Source organism: Drosophila santomea, chromosome 2R (assembly GCF_016746245.2).
Source record: "Drosophila santomea strain STO CAGO 1482 chromosome 2R, Prin_Dsan_1.1, whole genome shotgun sequence".
Classification (NCBI taxonomy): Eukaryota; Metazoa; Arthropoda; class Insecta; order Diptera; family Drosophilidae; genus Drosophila; species Drosophila santomea.
In genome coordinates, this window is record NC_053017.2 from 1,525,602 (window position 1) to 1,545,464 (window position 19,863).

The window sequence follows — 19,863 nt, forward strand, 5'->3', positions numbered from 1 at the left end:
GTGACCAATTGTAGGTAACAAAAGGAACAAAGCATGATATTAGACTATCAGACGAACAACCCAAATTCGTACTCTATAAAGGAAAACGCAGAGATCAAGAAGCAAGTTTCCCGAATTATTAGATCAAGGTATAATCAGAAATAACCGCTCACCATGGAGTTCACCCGTTTGGTTGGTACCCAAGAAAAGCGACGACTCTGGACAAAATTGAATGAAAAACCATTTAGGCCAAATACCCAACACCATTAATTGACGAAGTACTGGATTCGCTAGGAAAAGCAAAGTATTTCTCTACGTTGGAATTAAAAAGCGGGTATCATCAAATCGAAATGAACCCAATAGACATAGAGAAAACAGCTTTCACGGCAGTAGGAGGGCATTTTGAATTCTTGAGAATGACATTTGGGTTGACAAATGCCCCCGAAACAATCCAAAGGTTCATTAACAACTTGTTTGGAGATACAGTAGGAAAATATTGTTCAATGTATTTGGACGACATCATGCTTCAACAACACATTCAAGATCTAAGTTTGTATTCAAAAAACTCAAAATGTCTAATTTAAAAATACAGCAAGACAAGTCAGAGTTCTTACAAAAAGTTAGACTTTTAGGGACATATCGTAACGCCAGAAGGCAAAAAAATAGAAGCCGTAAATAAATTCCTATAACCCACGACAAGAACATACATAAGATCTTTAATCGGACTCTTAAGCTACTATAGAAAATTTATTAAGGATTTAGCTAAAGTAACATAACCAAGACTATAAAAACGCATTTGAACATGCAAAAACATTACTTTGCAACGAACCAATCTTAACATATCCGAATTACGAAAAACCCTTCTTTCTAACTACAGACGCAAGCAATTATGCACTAGGTGCAGTATTATCACAAGGGCGATTAGATGGCGATTACAGTTAGCCGAGTATGAGTACGTATATAAAAAAGAAAAGCTCAACACGAATGCTGACGCATTAAGTAGAATGCAACCGGAAATTTTCATGGCAGATACAGGATTGACAAGAGCAACAAATGGAGAAACAGCACAAAGCGTAGAGGACACAAGCAACATGCAAACTACGGAAAACCTATGAATGATTTTTAAACTCAAGGGGTATTGAAGGTAGGAGACAACAAATAGAACAGTAGCGATCCCATTTAAGTCAACAACTCGGACAACGTTTACAGACAAAGAATTCACTGAGGACAAAATGATTAGGATTTTAAAAGAAATCTTGAAACCTGGAAGAACCATTGCGACATACTGCAGCGGTTATGGCGAATAACGACATTTTTAAGATAATACAAGAAACGTCCAAAACTTATTTTTCGGAACAAAGATACTGAAAAATCGGGAGAGCTTTCCCGAAGAAAATTTGTTAAGAAATTGGGACTGGCGGCTAGCAGCCTAGCTGGGAAATTTCCACCGAAAGAAAAAGACGAGAGGTTCTGTCCAAATATGTTTATTGCGCGGGCGCAGCCAGCAGCTTCGACTTCAGTTTTACGACTTCCTTGTCGCGAGCAGCATCCGAACATTCTGATCCGATGAAGGGCGAAAGCTTATCAGTGCGCTCAAGCTAGCGCATAGTCGAGTGGTTTAGATCAACCTAATAAGCTTTTTACAATTCATTTGTTTACATTTACATTTTATTTCGAATTCATATTTACCAATAACTAGGCTTACATATAACTTATATTTAACAATTAAAACTTAAACTACTGCTCCAACATTCCGGCCCCGTTAAAGGCCTCCGGCTCTTTGATCTCCTCAACAGGAGCAGTATGCACTGGCAGCAATGCCAGCTTGTGGATGGCGCGCTTGATGACGCCTCCTGACGTCCGAACTTCCGCCACACGCACTCTACCGTCCTCGCCTGCTGTTGTTGCCACCACGCGGCCTGTTAGCCAACGCTGCGGGGGCACGTTGTCCTCGTGGACGACCACTAGGCAAACGACCTCCAGATCGCGGCATCCGACGCTCCATTTGTTGCGCTTCTGCAGGCTGGCGATGTAGTCCTTGGACCAGCCGTTCCAAAACTGCTGCTTGAGAGCGGACAGCATTCGCCACCGCTTCAAGTACGCGCCACTGGCCTTGCTGTAAACTCCTTTGCCGGATTAGTGCGGCAGCGTGATCAGAGGCTGCCCGATTAGTAGGTGTCCTGGTGTCAGGGCCTCTCCATCGTTGGGATCGTTGCCCGGCGACGCGATTGGACGCGAATTGAGCAGCGCCTCTACCTCGACCAGTTGGGTGCTTAACTCGTCCGTTGTGAGCTTGGCGTGGCCGACTTCTCGCAGCAACCGGGTTTTGGCGGACTTGACGGCTGCTTCCCAAAGTCCTCCGAAGTGTGGGGACCTCGGCGGTATGAAACACCACTCGACGCCTCTCTGAGCCGCGTATCCGCTCAGCTCGTCCCGACTGCGGTGAAGCGCTCCGCTCAGCTCCTTCAGCACGTTGCACGCTCCTACGAAGTTCGTGGCGTTGTCGCTGTACACCTTCTCCGGCACCCCTTTCCTCCCGACGAACCTTTTAAATACGGATAAGAAGCTGTCAGTGGATAGGTCGACAACAAGTTCAAGGTGAACAGCCTTTGACGAAAAGCACACAAAAACGGCCACATAAGTTTTGATAGGAGTTCTACCGCGGACCGTTAAGGACACATAAAATGGACCACCAAAATCTACTCCGCAAACTAGAAAGGGGCATCCATTCGGACCCTATCGGCTGGCAAATGCCCATTATCTGGCTCATCAGCACTGGTTTATACCGGAAACAGTGAACGCAGCTACGGACAATTTTCGTACATGCTTCTCGCGCATTGATCAGCCATATCTGTTGCCTCAAAAGTGAAACCATCACCTTGACACCGGCATGGTAATGAGTCCGATGCAGGTTGCGAAGAAATATCGAAACAAACTCTGACTTTGAGGACAGTAATAGTGGAAACTTGGCATCATACGGAATTGGTGCATTTAGCAATCTCCCCCAACTCGGATTAAGTTGAACGTCACACCTTCTAAATCGCTGGTATGTATAAAAGGATTTAAACGTTGTAGATGTGGGCTTAAACATTCAGACTTTCCCAACTTGACGTATTCTGAACTGAACTCCGCCTTTTGAAATATTTGGACCATCCTAAGAAACGACAACTTCAGTTCGTTAGCCGAAATGACGACCTCGCGTTGACGCTTCTTCCCTTGAATAAATCGATTTACGTGGGCCTTGATCCGTAAGAGTTTACTAAGTGATGAACATCTTCCAACAATCTCAATAAAGACATTCAGTTTGTTTTTTGTGACGGAACATACTGCCAAGCTGTTTTGGTTTTTAGAAAACTGTAACTGCGTTGAAACTTCAATCGGATGGGACCGAGGCCACTTACTTGGATTTCGGAGTTAAAACTCCGGTCCATTTTCCCATAGAGTACACCTCAAACCTTCTAAGTCTGTCCACGTGAGACTAAGTCAGCCAAATTTTCTTTCCTGGGCACATGACGCCAAACTACATTCTCTGTGAGTTCTGAATTTCAGATACTCTATTTGCGACAAATGTTGATAGAGTGGATGGATCCCTCATTAACCAGTATAATGTGACTTGTGAGTCCGACCAGCTCCAATTTGTTAAGCAAAGTAGATACTTGAGACCATAATTTGGCCAGCAGATGCGCTGCACACAGCTCGAGCCTTGGAATTGACTTTGTTTTTTAGTGGGGACACTCTAGACTTTGCGGTTAGAAGTCTTGATAACCTATTTGTCCCAGCCACGGTACGAATATTACTACAACAGCCGTAGGCGTGGCTCGATGCAACAGCAAATCCGTGGATTTGAACAGTGTCATAGCCAGACAGACAGATATATCGAGGAATGGAGATCTTGTCAATTGCTAGTAAATTCTGCTTAAATTCGTTCCAACTGGTATGCAAAGTTCATAGGAACCGATTCGTCCCAATCTAATTTCTGTCGCCACAGTTCCTGAAGCAAGATTTTTGCTCGTGTAATCAATGGACATAATAATCCAAAGGGTCAAACAAACGAGCTGTGACGGACAAAATGTTGGGTTTAGTTGGTGGTAAGGACTCAAACGAATCCTCCAAGCAATAATGAAACGCATCATTTTGAGGGTTCCATCTCATCCCAAACGTTTTAACGGATTCAGAAGAGTTAAATATAAGAGATTTTTCTGATCCCTGGTTGGTCAGCAAACTTGGGTGATTTCTTGCCCATTTGGCTAGATGAAAACCCCCTAACTCCAAAACCTTCGTCACTTCTTTGCGAATTACCTCCAACTCTTCAATACTGTTCGCTCCTGTGAGCATATCGTCGACATAGAAGTCGCTTGAAATCACCTCTGATGCAACAGAATGAGACTCAGCGTAAATTTTGATAGCTCAAAGAGGAGGCGGATGGCCAGAAACGGAGCAGAGGCTGTCCCATAAGTGACAGTGTTGTGGCGATAGGTTTGGAGAGCTTGCGTTGATTTTTCCCTCCACACGATAAGTTGGAAATCTCTATCTTCATTTGCAATGTAACTTGGCATATTTGTGCAAACGAAATCTTCCCAGAATGGCGTAAAGCTCCCTCTGAATAGTTGCACCCACCATTAGAGTCTCATTTAATGAGATCGAGGTTGACGTTTTACTTGAAGCGTCAAAACAATCCGCAACTTTGTGGTGCTACTATCAGGTCTCAAGTTACATTGATGTGGAATGTAATAGTGTTTCTCTGGAGCAAGTGTGGGAAGGAGTGACATGTGCCTAAGGTAAAGATACTCTCTCATAAACTCGCTATTATTTGCAAGCTTGCGTTCCAATGCAAGAAATCTGCTCTTTGTCGATTTGAAGGATAAGCCTAAGACACTCGGATCTTTTTTAAATGGCAACTTCACCTCAAAACGACCAGACGAAAGCCTATGTACGGTTTACTCAAAGTGCTGCTCGCAAGAAAGTTGTTCAGCTGTATAAACAGCCTTCGATCTCTCAGGAACGAGTTCCAATTCCCAAAATCGTTCCACCAGAGAGGCGAGAGAACTTACATTTCATTGCCAAAGACGCTGCATACCTCAGCGTTCTTCGATGCGCGTTGAGTGAACTTTCCCGAAACAATCCATCCTAGTAAAGTTTTCTGAGTGAAGGATGTTCAGAGCCCAATTTTATTTGGCCTACGCTCAAAGATCGAAAAAGGATTCTGCGCCAATCAGTAATTCTACTTCTGCGGGCTTGTGAAACGAGGGTCTGCCGTTCAATGTTTGCCGGAATTTTCCATTGAGCACAATTTACTTCGTGATCGTGTTGATAAGATGAAATTGATCTTAACACCCAAAAATGGTAGCGAAACTATGAGCATTGACGCGAGAATGAATTGACGTGTCCAAACTGTCCAATCTATCCGGTACTTTAACGACAGCAGTAGCAAGAATAACTTGATCAGTACTAGCAACATGACAAGAATGGGCTTGATATTATGATCAAGTGCTACTGAAGGTGCCTGGACATGCACTGAGGAACTGATCCCGACGAAAATGGTTGCTGCTCAACCCCGTATCTGTGAAGAAGTGTGTTGTGAGGCTTAGAGCAAACACGTCACTTTGTTGCTTGCACTTCTTCACTGGATGACCTGGATTTAAACAATTATGCACAACCGATTGTGTTTTGTAAAATCAAACGCTGAATCACTTATAAAGCCATGAAAGGTTGACAACTGCCTAAACTGTGATTTGTGGCTGAGCAATATCGACACTTTGAATCCGGTCTGCGGTCTGTCTGTGTGCATGAGAAGGAGAGAAAAAAATCAAGCATTTATTGTCGTAAACGTTTTCAGACTAGCAAAGGCCTTCTCATAATTAAAATCCGAAATTTGAAACGCCTTGACAGTTCCTAATGCATCGTCTGTTAGACATGTCAGCAAATGGTTGAATTTTGATATTTGTTAGAGACGGGTCATTATGCTGTATCCCCGTGACTAATTCTCGGAGCCTCGACTCGACTCATTGCGGACCGATATAAAGCCTTTGTGATTATGCACATATCCTCGACAGACGCTCTTAAATCATTTCCTGGGTTTAGCACATCAATGTCTGACTGAATATCCATTAATTTTTCACATATGTTTCGAGAAGTTGCATTCGGCATTCCACTTAAAAACTATCGAACGAAATGGTTTTTTCCTCAATGCAGTTTTCATACGTCCAATATCGCTCATAACCCTATCATGTTTTGCTTAGCCACTATTAATTTAGAATTAAGCTTTGCCGATACTTCCTTTCAAAATACTATTAAATTTCCGAAACAAGGGTTAAATCACACACGTAAATGCGCACGAAACCAATTTTAATCGATGCCCAAATATAAAAAACTTGATTTCCAAATTCAAATTCAACAATAAATTTTATTGGGTTATATGAGGGTTTACTGTGCCGAAGAACACCGAAATTAACAAATGTGTAGTTTGTATGTGTATGTACCGTTGATGGGTAAAACCAAAGCCGAAAATGCACAAAAATTTGAATTTATAACACATAAACTGTCCGAAATATTTAAGTGGATCCCATTCGGGTTAAATATGCCCACAAACACCGCCGAAAATTCAAAAAATTTAATACAATTTTCTAAGGCCAAATATCTCACTATATTAATGTTCACGCAGATGCATAGATGTACATACAAGTGTGTGAGAAGGGCTTAAGTTTACTGCCGAGTTTTGCAGGAACTTTCCACCATGTACGGTTTGAGAGCCACTGCCACGTATGTACTGCTGAAAATAACCAATGTGAGAGGTATATATGGTGGCCACTGACACGGTGTATATAGCAGAAAAATAACTGGTCTGCAACTGCACAAAGGGAAACGAAATTGGCGGCAAACTGGCGTTATGTATATGTATGTATGTAGGTTACTGAACTTTTGCAGTTGACCGTATGTATTTAACGCACATAAATTTCTCAGAATTTTCACAGACATTTACACCATAAGTTTTGTCAAAGGCAGTTCACTTTTTATTATATATTTTCATTTGGGGTGGTGGTTTGTTTGGGATTTAAATTGGTTTCCAATTTACCACATATGCCAAGAATTATTATTCATCCTCCAAATGTCCAAAATGTCCGCCAAATCCAATATAATTCGCCGAATTCCACCAGCTAGGTTATTTCGCCAACAATAGAGAAAAAACAGAACAAGTGCCGAGACGACGAAAAATTCACTATTCGCGGAAACAAGGAGCAGAAACAGCAACGTTATATCTACACACATAATTATATAGATACACACATACATATACATATATACCTTCAGTACCAGTCACAAAGGATTACCAAAGGAATCCCTAGGGTGTCTCTAGGAATCCTAGAGGACTCCCGAGGAAATTTCCATACAAGTCCGCGAGGAATTTCCATAACAACAGGCGTTAGTATACATTTGTAAGCAATTAAGCTCATAGGTGACGCAAATTTCCACATATTTCCCTTAGTTAGGGGCAACATTCATGAAACTAAAGTTCAGACCAAGTCTGAACAACACTTTAGAGCCTTAACAAAGTATTTGGACGAAGGAGAAAAAGCTATTACACATACCAGTTAAAAAGCTGCAAGGGTCTGCAAGTCGTACTAAAGGTCAAAACCCAATTAGAATAATCTTGTATATTTGAATTCCGCGTTTTTTGAATGATGTTAACATAACAGCTGTTGCGCTAGGCTGCCAACTCGTACTAGCGAACGAGTGGCAGATAGGAATTAGAAAAAAGAGAGAATAGAACAAGACAGATAAAAAATTGAAGTTGAAGATATAGCCAGAGGATTTAAGTGAGGAGAAATAATCAGAATTGTCATTAAAATTAACTATTAACTAGACATCCGACTTATCATTTATCTCAAGAAAAAGCTCTGTTTTACATTTGGGACCGTGACAGGACTTGTGCTACGTTTTAGTTAATTGTGGTGATGATTGTGGTTACGTTCGCCCCCATTTTTACTTTGCTCTAAGTCTCGCACGCGCATTTACGACTTTTGCCCTGCCAAACTCTCGTACTTCGCGCATCGCGTTCGCTGCGGTCTACCCAGCGTCCGCATAGGATTTCGCTAGTGCATTTGCCCAACTCATGCAGCGCGGTGCGGCTATACTCAAGGGTCTCCCGCGCATATTGGACATCGTTGGACATCTCCAAGTGTCATGCATAGTTGGAGTCGACATTCGGTCTCCATATACATATTGCCCCCAGGGCACCCCATACATAACTCATTCTGTCGCAACACTCTAGGTTGCACTCTAGGCTTGGCGAGCGAAAATTTTCCACTACATCTCGTCGTCTCGCTCGTCTACAGACCTTGTCAAGCAAGGATATCCAGATCGAATTAAATAAAGTAACAAACTCTGCAAAATGTCTCGCTGGAGCAACTTAAAGCTCAACGAACGAGTGCTCGAAAAACCTTACACGTATGAGCAATCAGTGGAACCTGGTTTGAATTTATCTCGTTGGAATATCTTGCGTTTGTCGATTTTGGAATCGTATTAAAACTTGCTTTATCTACCCAGGAAGCCATAGAGCAGATGGAGCCAGCTGAGGCGCAGCGCAATACTCGCTTCGAAATAGAGGAACGTTTATCCACGCCAAGGTTTGCGTTCAGGAGCAACTTGGACCAGACGCTAACAGCACCGGCATTCATGAATCTACGGTTAATTTTGGGCACACATCTGCAGTTAAGCTCCCGCGCTTATCATTGCCGACATTTGACGGCAAATACTGCGAGTACCAAAACTTTATCTTGTCGTTTAACCCAGTTATTGGCCACCAGCCATCCATGTCTAAGATCGAGAAGTTCAACCAGTTGTTAAACTGTCTTCGAGGACCAGCCCTTGAAACGGTTCGAGCTTTCCAGGTGACCGCAGACAACTACACAAAGGCTCTGGACCGCTTAAAGCAGCGCTATGACAACCCGACTCTCGTATTTTTGGATAACATATCGTCACTCTTCGCATTGCCAACTGTCGCCAAGTCAAATGGTCAGCAGTTGCGCAGCCTAATCGATAATGCATCCGCATTATACAACTCGTTGCGTTCGTTGAGCACCGAGCCACAGATTTGCGAGGCCATGCTCATCTCCATAGTTATGGGCAAAGTGGACCAGGAGACTAAGAGGAAGTGGAATAAGTCGCTGGACTACACTACGTTGCCTTCGTGGGACAAATGCGTTGGAGTCGTTGAACGTCATTGTCAATATTTGGAATCGGATAAGAAGCCTCCTGCTGAAGCCCCTATGAGTCAACCAGGTGGCCATAGGTCGCGCTCGCAGAGGAATCAGGCAAGTCTGTCCTTCAATTGCACCACACAAACTTGTAACATCTGTTCACAGACAGACCACAAGACCTTTAGATGCCCAGAACTTATCAATCTCGCCCTAGATAATCGCCTCAATGCAGTAAAGCGCCACAAGCTTGCATTAATTGCCTTGGCAGGGGTCATCTTGTAGCCAACTGCCCGTCGACGCGGAGGTGCCACTCATGTGCACTACCGCATCACTCGCTGCTTCATCGGCCATCGCCAGGATCGGCCGCAGCTCCCTTGCCACTCCCTCAAGCGGAGCCTGTACAAGTTTCGGACGCAGTCGCGCATACTCACACGGAGTCTCGTTCCGACTGTGTCATTCTGGCCACGGCACTGATTCTGGTCAAGGATGCATCTGGAAGCTAAAAAATAGGAAGAGCGCTTCTGGATTCATGTTCTCAGGTGAATTTCATATCCGAGGAGTTTGCCCAAAGACTTCGACTGCCACGGAGCAAGCTCAACCTCGAGATTCGTAGCATTGGTGAGACACAAACGCGAATTAAACACCATGCAACCACCAATATCAAGTCGAGGCACAATGGATTCGAGTTGCTCCTTGATTTTGCGTGACATCCCACATTGCCTATCATCCAGAATCGGAAATTGACATTTCTGCGTGGAACTTTCCGCAGCACTCATCTCTTGCTGACGAGAGCTTTAACAAGTCTCGTCGGATCGATCTGCTTTTGGGGACGGAAACCTTCTTCGATATATTGGCAGTTGGCCAAGTTAAATTAGGAAAGGATCTGCCCGTACTACAAAAAACACTACTTGGATGGATAGTGTCTGGTCGATGTCGAGCTTATCCCAGAACACTCCATCAGTACTCATCTATCGCATTAACAGAAATTGACCAAAAAATGGAACGGCTATGGCGCATCGATCATGTGGAGCCTCCTGAGATCACACTTACGCCAGAGCAGCGAAACTGTGAAGAGTTCTACACCAAAACGGTACGACGTAATTCAGATGGTCGATTGGAAGTACGACTTCCATTTAAAGATGAACCTACCGTTCTCGGAGCCTCATTCGACATTGCCAAAAGGAGATTCCTCTCCCTCGAACGCAGCCTATGCAAAAGGCCTGAGGTAGGGGCCAAATATGTTGAATTTATGCAGGAGTTTCAAAATCTGAGACACATGAGTCCGTGAGCCATCCACAGTTAAACACTCCGCATTATTATATTCCGCACCACTGCGTGCTCAAGCCTAATAGCACATCAACAAAGCTCAGAGTGGTTTTCGACGCATCCTGCAAGACGACGTCCCAGAAATCTCTCAACGACATTCTGATGGTCGTGCCGACCATTCAGCCAGATCTTTATACACTACTCCTGCGTTTTCGGATACATCGCTATGCCATCACTGCTGATGTGGTCAAGATGTTCGCAGTCACATGTTTGCCGAGGATCGCAGATTTCAATACATCTTGGAGAGCGTCGCCATCGCAACCATTGAGCACCTTCGAATTGAATACTGTAACTTATGGCACAGCGGCTGCACCGTATCTAGCCATACGCAGTTTGTCATATCTAGCCGACAATTCATGGACAAATTGGAGATTGGAGCTAAAGCCATCAAATCGTTTTCTATGTGGATGACTTCCTAGGTGGAGCGGATACGGTAGAGGAGCTACATCAATCAAAATGGAAGTTACATGCGAATCTACAGGATGGCCAATTAGAACTCGCAAAATGGCATTCAATCACTGCAAGTTTGTCGATGACGCTACAGTCAAACATTTGCAGTTGGACGACGAAATGCTAACCAGCACGCTTGGCCTAAAATGGGACCAAGTACGGGACACATTCATGTTCTCGTTCTCGCCAAGATTCGATTCGGACCACGTCACCAAGCGATCGATTTTGTCCATAGCCTTCGCTGTTTGATCCGTTGGAATTAGTTACTCCCATCATCATAGTGGCAAAATTATCCTCCAGGAGCTGTGGCTCCTAAACTACATTGGGACGAGTCAGTACCCCAAGGCATTCATACAGCTTGGATGTCCTGCTTGCATCGCTTTCGTCGTTGGAGTCTGTAGCAATACCACGATATTGCCTCCAATCAGCGATACATACCTTTCAAATACACGGCTTTTGTGACGCCTCCATTCGAGCGTATGGATGCTGCATCTACGCTCGCACAATCGGAGCAGATGGGCTGACCAAGGTACAGCTAATCACATCGAAGTCCCAGAGTTGCTCCCACAAGAAGCTATCTCTGCCGAAATTAGAACTGTGTGGAGCACATTTGTTAGCACAGCTCTACAAAAAAATCATTAGAATCTTCGCTGACAGAAAGCCGCTTCGTTCTATGGTGCGATTCTCAAATTGTTCTACATGGGAATCGCCACACTCGGCCACCTTATCAACCTTTGTCGGCATCGATTGCGAAATCAAGAACCACGTCAGGTTGCCACTGGAAACATTTCCCACTCACTGCAACCGGCTGATATCTGTCCAGGGGCTGCACTATACCGAGTTGGAACAATCGATATGGTTCGAGGGACCTGAGTTCCTAGGCCAAGATCATCAACATTGGCCAAAGGACAGTCGAGACAACGTGACATTGATATGGAAACTGTCCAACTGGAGAAGAGAAATCAGCCTTTGCCGTACACACGATAGTAATCAACTGCTTGAAGGAATCTACAAGATCAGTTCGCATCATCGCTGCCTACTAGTTATGCTTGGGTGTACAGATTTACTCAGCGCTGCCGTAAACTAACGCCATTCCAATCACCTTCGCCGACGCCAGCAGAACTGATGCGGGCGCTACATTGCATCGTCTGGAATATTCAACTAGTCACTTCGCTAAGAGATGTCCTCGGTCCTGAAGGGCCATCCGATTCGCACTAACCTTAAAAATCTTAGTCTTCCTCCAGGTTACAGATGGCTTCCAAATGCTAAAGGTCGGAGGGCGCCTGGAGCTAGCAGACTACCCAAAAACCCAAAAGCATCCTGTGCTGCTCCCAGCTAAGGATCCATTGTGTCACAGTTCGCTCGCCATCTTCATCTACAGAACTATCACGCCGGGCCACGGACGCTCGTCGCTTTAATTAGAAAACAGTTCTGGATAGTGAATGCAGGGACTTGGCGCGACAAGTCGTTCGCTCATGTATACATTGTCGCCGCTATCGACCAACTCTCGAAAGGCAGCTAATGGGCCACTGCCTAAGAGCGGATCACACCATCTAGACCATTTCAAGATGCGAATAGACTTTTGCGGACCAATCAACGTCTATTTGCGCATCCGGGGTAAGCCGCTATCAAGGCCTACCTAGCCGTCTTCGTTTGCTTGCCACGAAGGCGATACATGTCGAAGTGGTATCGGATCTCACGACGGATAGCTTCATTGCATCACTAAAGCGTTTTATTGCCCGACGCGGACTTCCCTCGGACATATTCTGTGACAACGCTACAATTTCGCAGGAGCTAACAACAAGCTCGAATCGTTGAAGCAGTTTCTGTTTAAAGACGAAACAACAAGAACAATCCACTATTTCTGTCGCTCAGAGTTTATTAACTTCCACTTTATTCCACCCAGGGCTCCACACTTCGGGGGCATATGGGAAGCTGCAGTAAAAGTGTCAAGGACTACTCAATCGCACTCTTCGAGACACCAGGTTAACCTTCGAGGAGTTAGCCACTGCAGCTGCTGACGTCGAGGCGATCCTGAACTCTCGCCCGTTAACGCCGCTCTCATCAGACCCGAACGACCTGGCCGCTCTCACGCCTGGCCACTTCTTAGTGGGTGACGCACTCCGAGCACTACCGGAACTTCCACCAATCGACGACAACCTGGACAAGTTGGATCGATGGAAAAGGGTCAGCGCACTCAACATCACATCTGGGGTCGCTGGAGCCACGAGTACATCAACGAGCTCCAAGTTCGCACAACCTGGACGAAGACTTCACCAAATTTGGCTGTCAATGACATGGTCATCGTTCACGAGGATATCTTCCCCCACAACGGTGGTTTCTTGGGCGCATAGTCAGCACGATTGCAGGAGCGGACAACATCGTGCGTGTAGCCGACGTACGCACTGCCAAGGGAATCATCCGCCGCCCTATACGAAAACTCGCCTTATTACCTGTCTCTTGAAAGTCAATCGCATACTTTCAAGGGGCCGGTATGTTGGGTCAAAAACCCAATTAGAATAATCTTGTATATTTGAATTCCGCGTTTTTTGAATGATGTTAACATAACAGCTGTTGCGCTAGGCTGCCAACTCGTACTAGCGAACGAGTGGCAGATAGGAATTAGAAAAAAGAGAGAATAGAACAAGGACAGATAAAAAATTGAAGTTGAAGATATAGCCACGAGGAGTTTAAGTGAGGAGAAATAATCAAGAATTGTCATTAAAACTTACTATTAAACTAGCACCATCCGACTTATCATTTATACTCAAGAAAAAGCTCTTGTTTTTACAGGCATAGAGCCTGATGTAACACCAGACGAAATAAAACTGGCGCTACAGGATAAAGGATTTACCGCAAAATCAGTCTTCAACATCTTAAACAAAATAGACAGCCGCAACCACTCTTCAAGGTGGAACTTGCACCTGAAGCAAAGATGCCGAAAAGAAACGATGTGCATCCAATCTACAAACTCCAATTTTTACTACATCGTAGAATCACTGTAACAATCTGGTACAATGTATGAACTGCCAAGAATACGGCCATACAAAGTCTTACTGTAAGCTGCGCCCAGTGTGCGTAGTCTGTGGCGAGCTCCACGACAAAGCCAGCTGCAGTGCGCCAAGAAAGACTCAAGCTGAAAAATGTGTGGCAACTGTGGAGGCAATCACACAGCCAACTACAGAGGCTGCCCAGTATACAAAGATCTCAAAAGCCGCATTAACCAGCGCGTAGCCACTGTACGCATACAAAACGCAAAAATCACAAAAATACGAGTCATATGCAAGCGCTCTAAGATCAGGTCTAGAGCCCCCAGCCTACAATGCGCCATGTTCATAAGCCAAATATGTGGACTTCAATTCGGTACAAGACAAAAAGCCAATGGAACAACAACAAAACAATTTCTAAGCAATGATACTTACCTTGCAGCAGAGCATGGCGGAGTTTATGGCGTTTATGCGGACCACCATGCAAGATCTAATGCGCAATCAAAACATGTTGATACAACTGCTTGTATCACAACAATCAAATTAATCATCTTCATGGCCTCGCTAAGAATCTCTACGTGGAACGCCAATGGCGTTTCACAGCACAAACTTGAGCTAGCTCAATTCCTACTCGAAAAACACATCGACGTAATGCTACTTTCGAAAACACACCTCACAAACAAATATAACTTCAACATAAGAGGATATATTTTCTACGGAACCAATCACCCTGATGGTAAGGCCCACGGCGGGACCGGGATTTTGTTAAGAAGCCGTCTTAAGCACCACTGTCATATTAAGATTATCTGCAAAAACTATCTACAAGCAACATCATTAAAAATTCATTTGATAATGGTAACCAGCTTATTTTAGCCGCTGCTACCTAGTTTCGCTTTATCTGAAGACCAATTTATGGAATTCTTCAACTCACTTGGAGAACATTTTATAGCAGCTGGGGACTATAATGTCAAGCACACACACTGGGGGTCTCGACTCGTGAATCCAAAAAGAAAACAGCTCTACAACGCCATTATAAAGCAGACAACAGCTCGACCACGTTTCTACTGGCACACCTACATACTGGCCTACTAACCCAAAAACTACCTGATCTAATTGATTTCGCAGTCACCAAAACATTCCCCGAAATTTGATAAGCGCCGAGTGCCTCTCAGATCTATCATCTGACCACTCGCCCCTCCTAATAAATCTGCTCCGACACCCAGAACCAGCAAACCTTTCTTATAAGTTGACTTCAGTAAAAACCAACTGGCTCAAATACAAAAAATACATAAGCTCACACATTGAGCTTAACCCACCTCTTGAAGCTGAAGCTGACATTGATAGTTTGTTAACTCACTGAAGTCAATCATCGTTGCTGCAGCTGCTCAACGCCGCAAACAGTAAGTAAAATTACAAATCACAAAAAGACCAACCTGCAAATCGAACCACTTGTTCTCGAAAAACAGAGCCTACGGCGAGAATGGCAGTCCTCCAGATCACCGTCGGCAAAACAAAAGTTAAAAGACGCCACACGCAAACTTACAAGCTTTAAAGCAAGAAGAAGAGCTTGCCAACGAACTTATAATGAAAAATTATCAACATCCAGTACAAAAAACTCACTGTGGAAAGCTCACCCAACTCTTGGCTCACCCACAGTACCAGTGGTCCCAATTAGAAACCACACAGGTGGTTGGGCCAAGTGACAAAATGGGTAGTGACAAAATAGAGCCAGCACCTTTGCCACTCATCTACAAAAAGTCTTCCAACCGAATTCTGCAACAAACACGTTCGAAATTCCGCCCGCAACAGACGACTCCCAGCATCATCATGCACCAGTTGTGTTTCGCTCAAACGAAATCTCAAAAATCATTAAAGAACATCTGAACCCAAAAAATCTGCAGGGTGCGACCTAATTACCCCTAAGATGATTATCGAGCTGCCTTACTGTGCCGTATGCAGCATTACCCAGCTCTTCAACGCCATCAACAAACTTGGCTACTTTCCAGGAAGATGGAAAAGTCAACAATAATAATGATACCAAAGCCGGAAAAAGATCACACTGTTCCATCGTCGTACCCATAAGACCCATAAGCCTTCTATCCTGCTTATCGAAACTTTTCGAAAAATGCCTACTGTCTCTGACTATTACTCCATTCCTGAACACGCACAACACAATACCAGCACACCAATTTGGCTTTCGTGGAAAACACGGAACTATTGAGCAAGTTAACCGCATAACATCAGAAATACGAAACGCATTTGAAAAACGGGAATACTGCTCTGCGATATTTCTAGATGTTTCGCAGGCATTCGTCAGAGTTTGGCTGGACGGTTTGATGTACAAAATCAAAAGAACGCTTCCAAACAACACTCATAAACTGCTAGAATCGTACCTCTACAACAGGAACTTTGTAGTGAGGCGCAACACTGCGATATCCGACGAACACAGTATTGAAGCCGGTGTCCCACAAGGCAGCGTACTAGGCCCATCACTATACGTCCTATTTACACCAGACATCCCTACAAGCAGCAACCTGACAGTTTCAACATTTGCGGATGACACAGCTATTCTCAGCCGCACCAGATGCCCAATCAAAGCATCATCTCAGCTAGCCATCTACCTGGTCGACGTGGAAAAGTGGTTATCCGACTGGCGTATAAAGGTAAACGAACAAAAATGCAAGCAAGTAACTTTCACCCTTAACAGGCAAGATTGTCCACCGCTCACTCTGAAAAACGTCGCACTTCCAACAGCAAACGAAGTGACGTATCTGGGAGTACACCTCGATAGAAGACTAACTTGGCGCAGACACATCGAAGCCAAGAGAACTCACTTAGAACTGAAGGCCAACAGCCTTCATTGGCTTATCAACTCCCGCTCACCGCTCAGTTTGGACTTCAAGGTGCTGCTCTACAACTCAGTGCTAAAACCAATCTGGACTTACGGCTGCCAGCTATGGGGAAATGCCAGCAACAGCAACATCGTTATCGTTCAGAGAGCCCAGACGAAGATATTGAGAACTATCACCGGGGCACCGTGGTATGTTCGAAACGCCAGCATTCACAAAGATCTAAACGTTCCACCTGTAAAAGACAAAATTGCGCAAAACAAGGAAAAGTACCTTAACAAGCTATCAACGCATCCCCACCAGCTCGCGAGGAGTCTAACAAGGCTAAGCAGCCAATCACGCCTACGTCGAAACGACTTGCCAACCCAGCAGTAATTTTTTTAGTTCCGCTTTTATAATACAGTTCAAGAAATGTACTGGTAATTAGTATTTACACTTAAGATTTGTTAACTTGTTTTAGTTTTCGGTACAGAAAAGATAAAACAATAAAAGCTCCAAACTGGAAAAAAAAAATGTATGGGGGTGCTCCTGGGGGCTATAGATGTATATATAGAGGACCGAGATTTCGACTCCAACTATGGTGATGACACTTGGAGGATGGTATGTCCACTCAAACGACGTCCAGGGATGCAGCGAGAGTCCCTTGAATATAGCCGGCAGCTACACTGCTATGAGTTGTGCGCAAATGCCCGAGCGACAATTCTATGCGGACGCTAGGTACGAGAGTTTGGCAGGGCAAATATCGTAAATGCGTGTGCGAGACTTTGAGCAAAGTAAAAATTACAATTATTGATTAATGATTGTATGAAAATTCTTGATTATTTCTCCTCGTAGATTTCAACTTCTCTTGGCTTTTTTTCAAATTCAGTCTTCTTCTTCAATCTGTTCTATTCATTCTTTTTTCAATATTCTTCTTTCTATCTGCCACTCACTCGCTACTATGAGTTGACAGCATCATACAACATATGTTATGTTAACAACATTCAAAAGGCGCGGAAATCAAATTGACGTTTGACCAAATAATGTCAATAAAGTTAGACTCAACATAAGAACAGAACACCTTAACAAGGAAGAAAAAGCAAAAATGTTTAAAGTTTTTAAACAATATAGAACCCTATTTTATAACGACGGTGACCAATTGTAGGTAACAAAAGGAACAAAGCATGATATTAGACTATCAGACGAACAACCCAAATTCGTACTCTATAAAGGAAAACGCAGAGATCAAGAAGCAAGTTTCCCGAATTATTAGATCAAGGTATAATCAGAAATAACCGCTCACCATGGAGTTCACCCGTTTGGTTGGTACCCAAGAAAAGCGACGACTCTGGACAAAATTGAATGAAAAACCATTTAGGCCAAATACCCAACACCATTAATTGACGAAGTACTGGATTCGCTAGGAAAAGCAAAGTATTTCTCTACGTTGGAATTAAAAAGCGGGTATCATCAAATCGAAATGAACCCAATAGACATAGAGAAAACAGCTTTCACGGCAGTAGGAGGGCATTTTGAATTCTTGAGAATGACATTTGGGTTGACAAATGCCCCCGAAACAATCCAAAGGTTCATTAACAACTTGTTTGGAGATACAGTAGGAAAATATTGTTCAATGTATTTGGACGACATCATGCTTCAACAACACATTCAAGATCTAAAGTTTGTATTCAAAAAACTCAAAATGTCTAATTTAAAAATACAGCAAGACAAGTCAGAGTTCTTACAAAAAGTTAGACTTTTAGGGACATATCGTAACGCCAGAAGGCAAAAAAATAGAAGCCGTAAATAAATTCCTATAACCCACGACAAGAACATACATAAGATCTTTAATCGGACTCTTAAGCTACTATAGAAAATTTATTAAGGATTTAGCTAAAGTAACATAACCAAGACTATAAAAACGCATTTGAACATGCAAAAACATTACTTTGCAACGAACCAATCTTAACATATCCGAATTACGAAAAACCCTTCTTTCTAACTACAGACGCAAGCAATTATGCACTAGGTGCAGTATTATCACAAGGGCGATTAGATGGCGATTACAGTTAGCCGAGTATGAGTACGTATATAAAAAGAAAAGCTCAACACGAATGCTGACGCATTAAGTAGAATGCAACCGGAAATTTTCATGGCAGATACAGGATTGACAAGAGCAACAAATGGAGAAACAGCACAAAGCGTAGAGGACACAAGCAACATGCAAACTACGGAAAACCTATGAATGATTTTTAAACTCAAGGGGTATTGAAGGTAGGAGACAACAAATAGAACAGTAGCGATCCCATTTAAGTCAACAACTCGGACAACGTTTACAGACAAAGAATTCACTGAGGACAAAATGATTAGGATTTTAAAAGAAATCTTGAAACCTGGAAGAACCATTGCGACATACTGCAGCGGTTATGGCGAATAACGACATTTTTAAGATAATACAAGAAACGTCCAAAACTTATTTTTCGGAACAAAGATACTGAAAAATCGGGAGAGCTTTCCCGAAGAAAATTTGTTAAGAAATTGGGACTGGCGGCTAGCAGCCTAGCTGGGAAATTTCCACCGAAAGAAAAAGACGAGAGGTTCTGTCCAAATATGTTTATTGCGCGGGCGCAGCCAGCAGCTTCGACTTCAGTTTTACGACTTCCTTGTCGCGAGCAGCATCCGAACATTCTGATCCGATGAAGGGCGAAAGCTTATCAGTGCGCTCAAGCTAGCGCATAGTCGAGTGGTTTAGATCAACCTAATAAGCTTTTTACAATTCATTTGTTTACATTTACATTTTATTTCGAATTCATATTTACCAATAACTAGGCTTACATATAACTTATATTTAACAATTAAAACTTAAACTACTGCTCCAACATTCCGGCCCCGTTAAAGGCCTCCGGCTCTTTGATCTCCTCAACAGGAGCAGTATGCACTGGCAGCAATGCCAGCTTGTGGATGGCGCGCTTGATGACGCCTCCTGACGTCCGAACTTCCGCCACACGCACTCTACCGTCCTCGCCTGCTGTTGTTGCCACCACGCGGCCTGTTAGCCAACGCTGCGGGGGCACGTTGTCCTCGTGGACGACCACT

General features: G+C 43.7%; 1 protein-coding gene across 1 annotated transcript; it reads left to right on the plus strand.

Moving 5' to 3' along the window:
• The first annotated feature begins 8,789 nt into the window (after positions 1-8,789).
• On the plus strand, positions 8,790-12,370 carry LOC122756421. Its single transcript, XM_044005812.1, has 6 exons — positions 8,790-9,407; positions 9,459-9,626; positions 9,716-9,794; positions 9,908-10,401; positions 10,476-10,790; positions 12,197-12,370. The coding sequence occupies exons 1-6, from the start codon at positions 8,790-8,792 to the stop codon at positions 12,368-12,370; spliced, it is 1,848 nt and encodes a 615-aa protein (XP_043861747.1).
• Positions 12,371-19,863: the final 7,493 nt, after the last annotated feature.

What these genes read in the sequence shown, in the direction of transcription:
- LOC122756421 (XM_044005812.1), top strand. Translation starts at nt 8,790, where the DNA reads ATGTCTAAGATCGAGAAGTTCAACCAGTTGTTAAACTGTCTTCGAGGA. An exon ending in TAGATAATCGCCTCAATGCA is followed by an intron (nt 9,408 to 9,458) that starts GTAAAGCGCCAC and finishes GTCATCTTGTAG; the next exon opens with CCAACTGCCCGTCGACGCGG. An exon ending in CACGGAGTCTCGTTCCGACT is followed by an intron (nt 9,627 to 9,715) that starts GTGTCATTCTGG and finishes TCATGTTCTCAG; the next exon opens with GTGAATTTCATATCCGAGGA.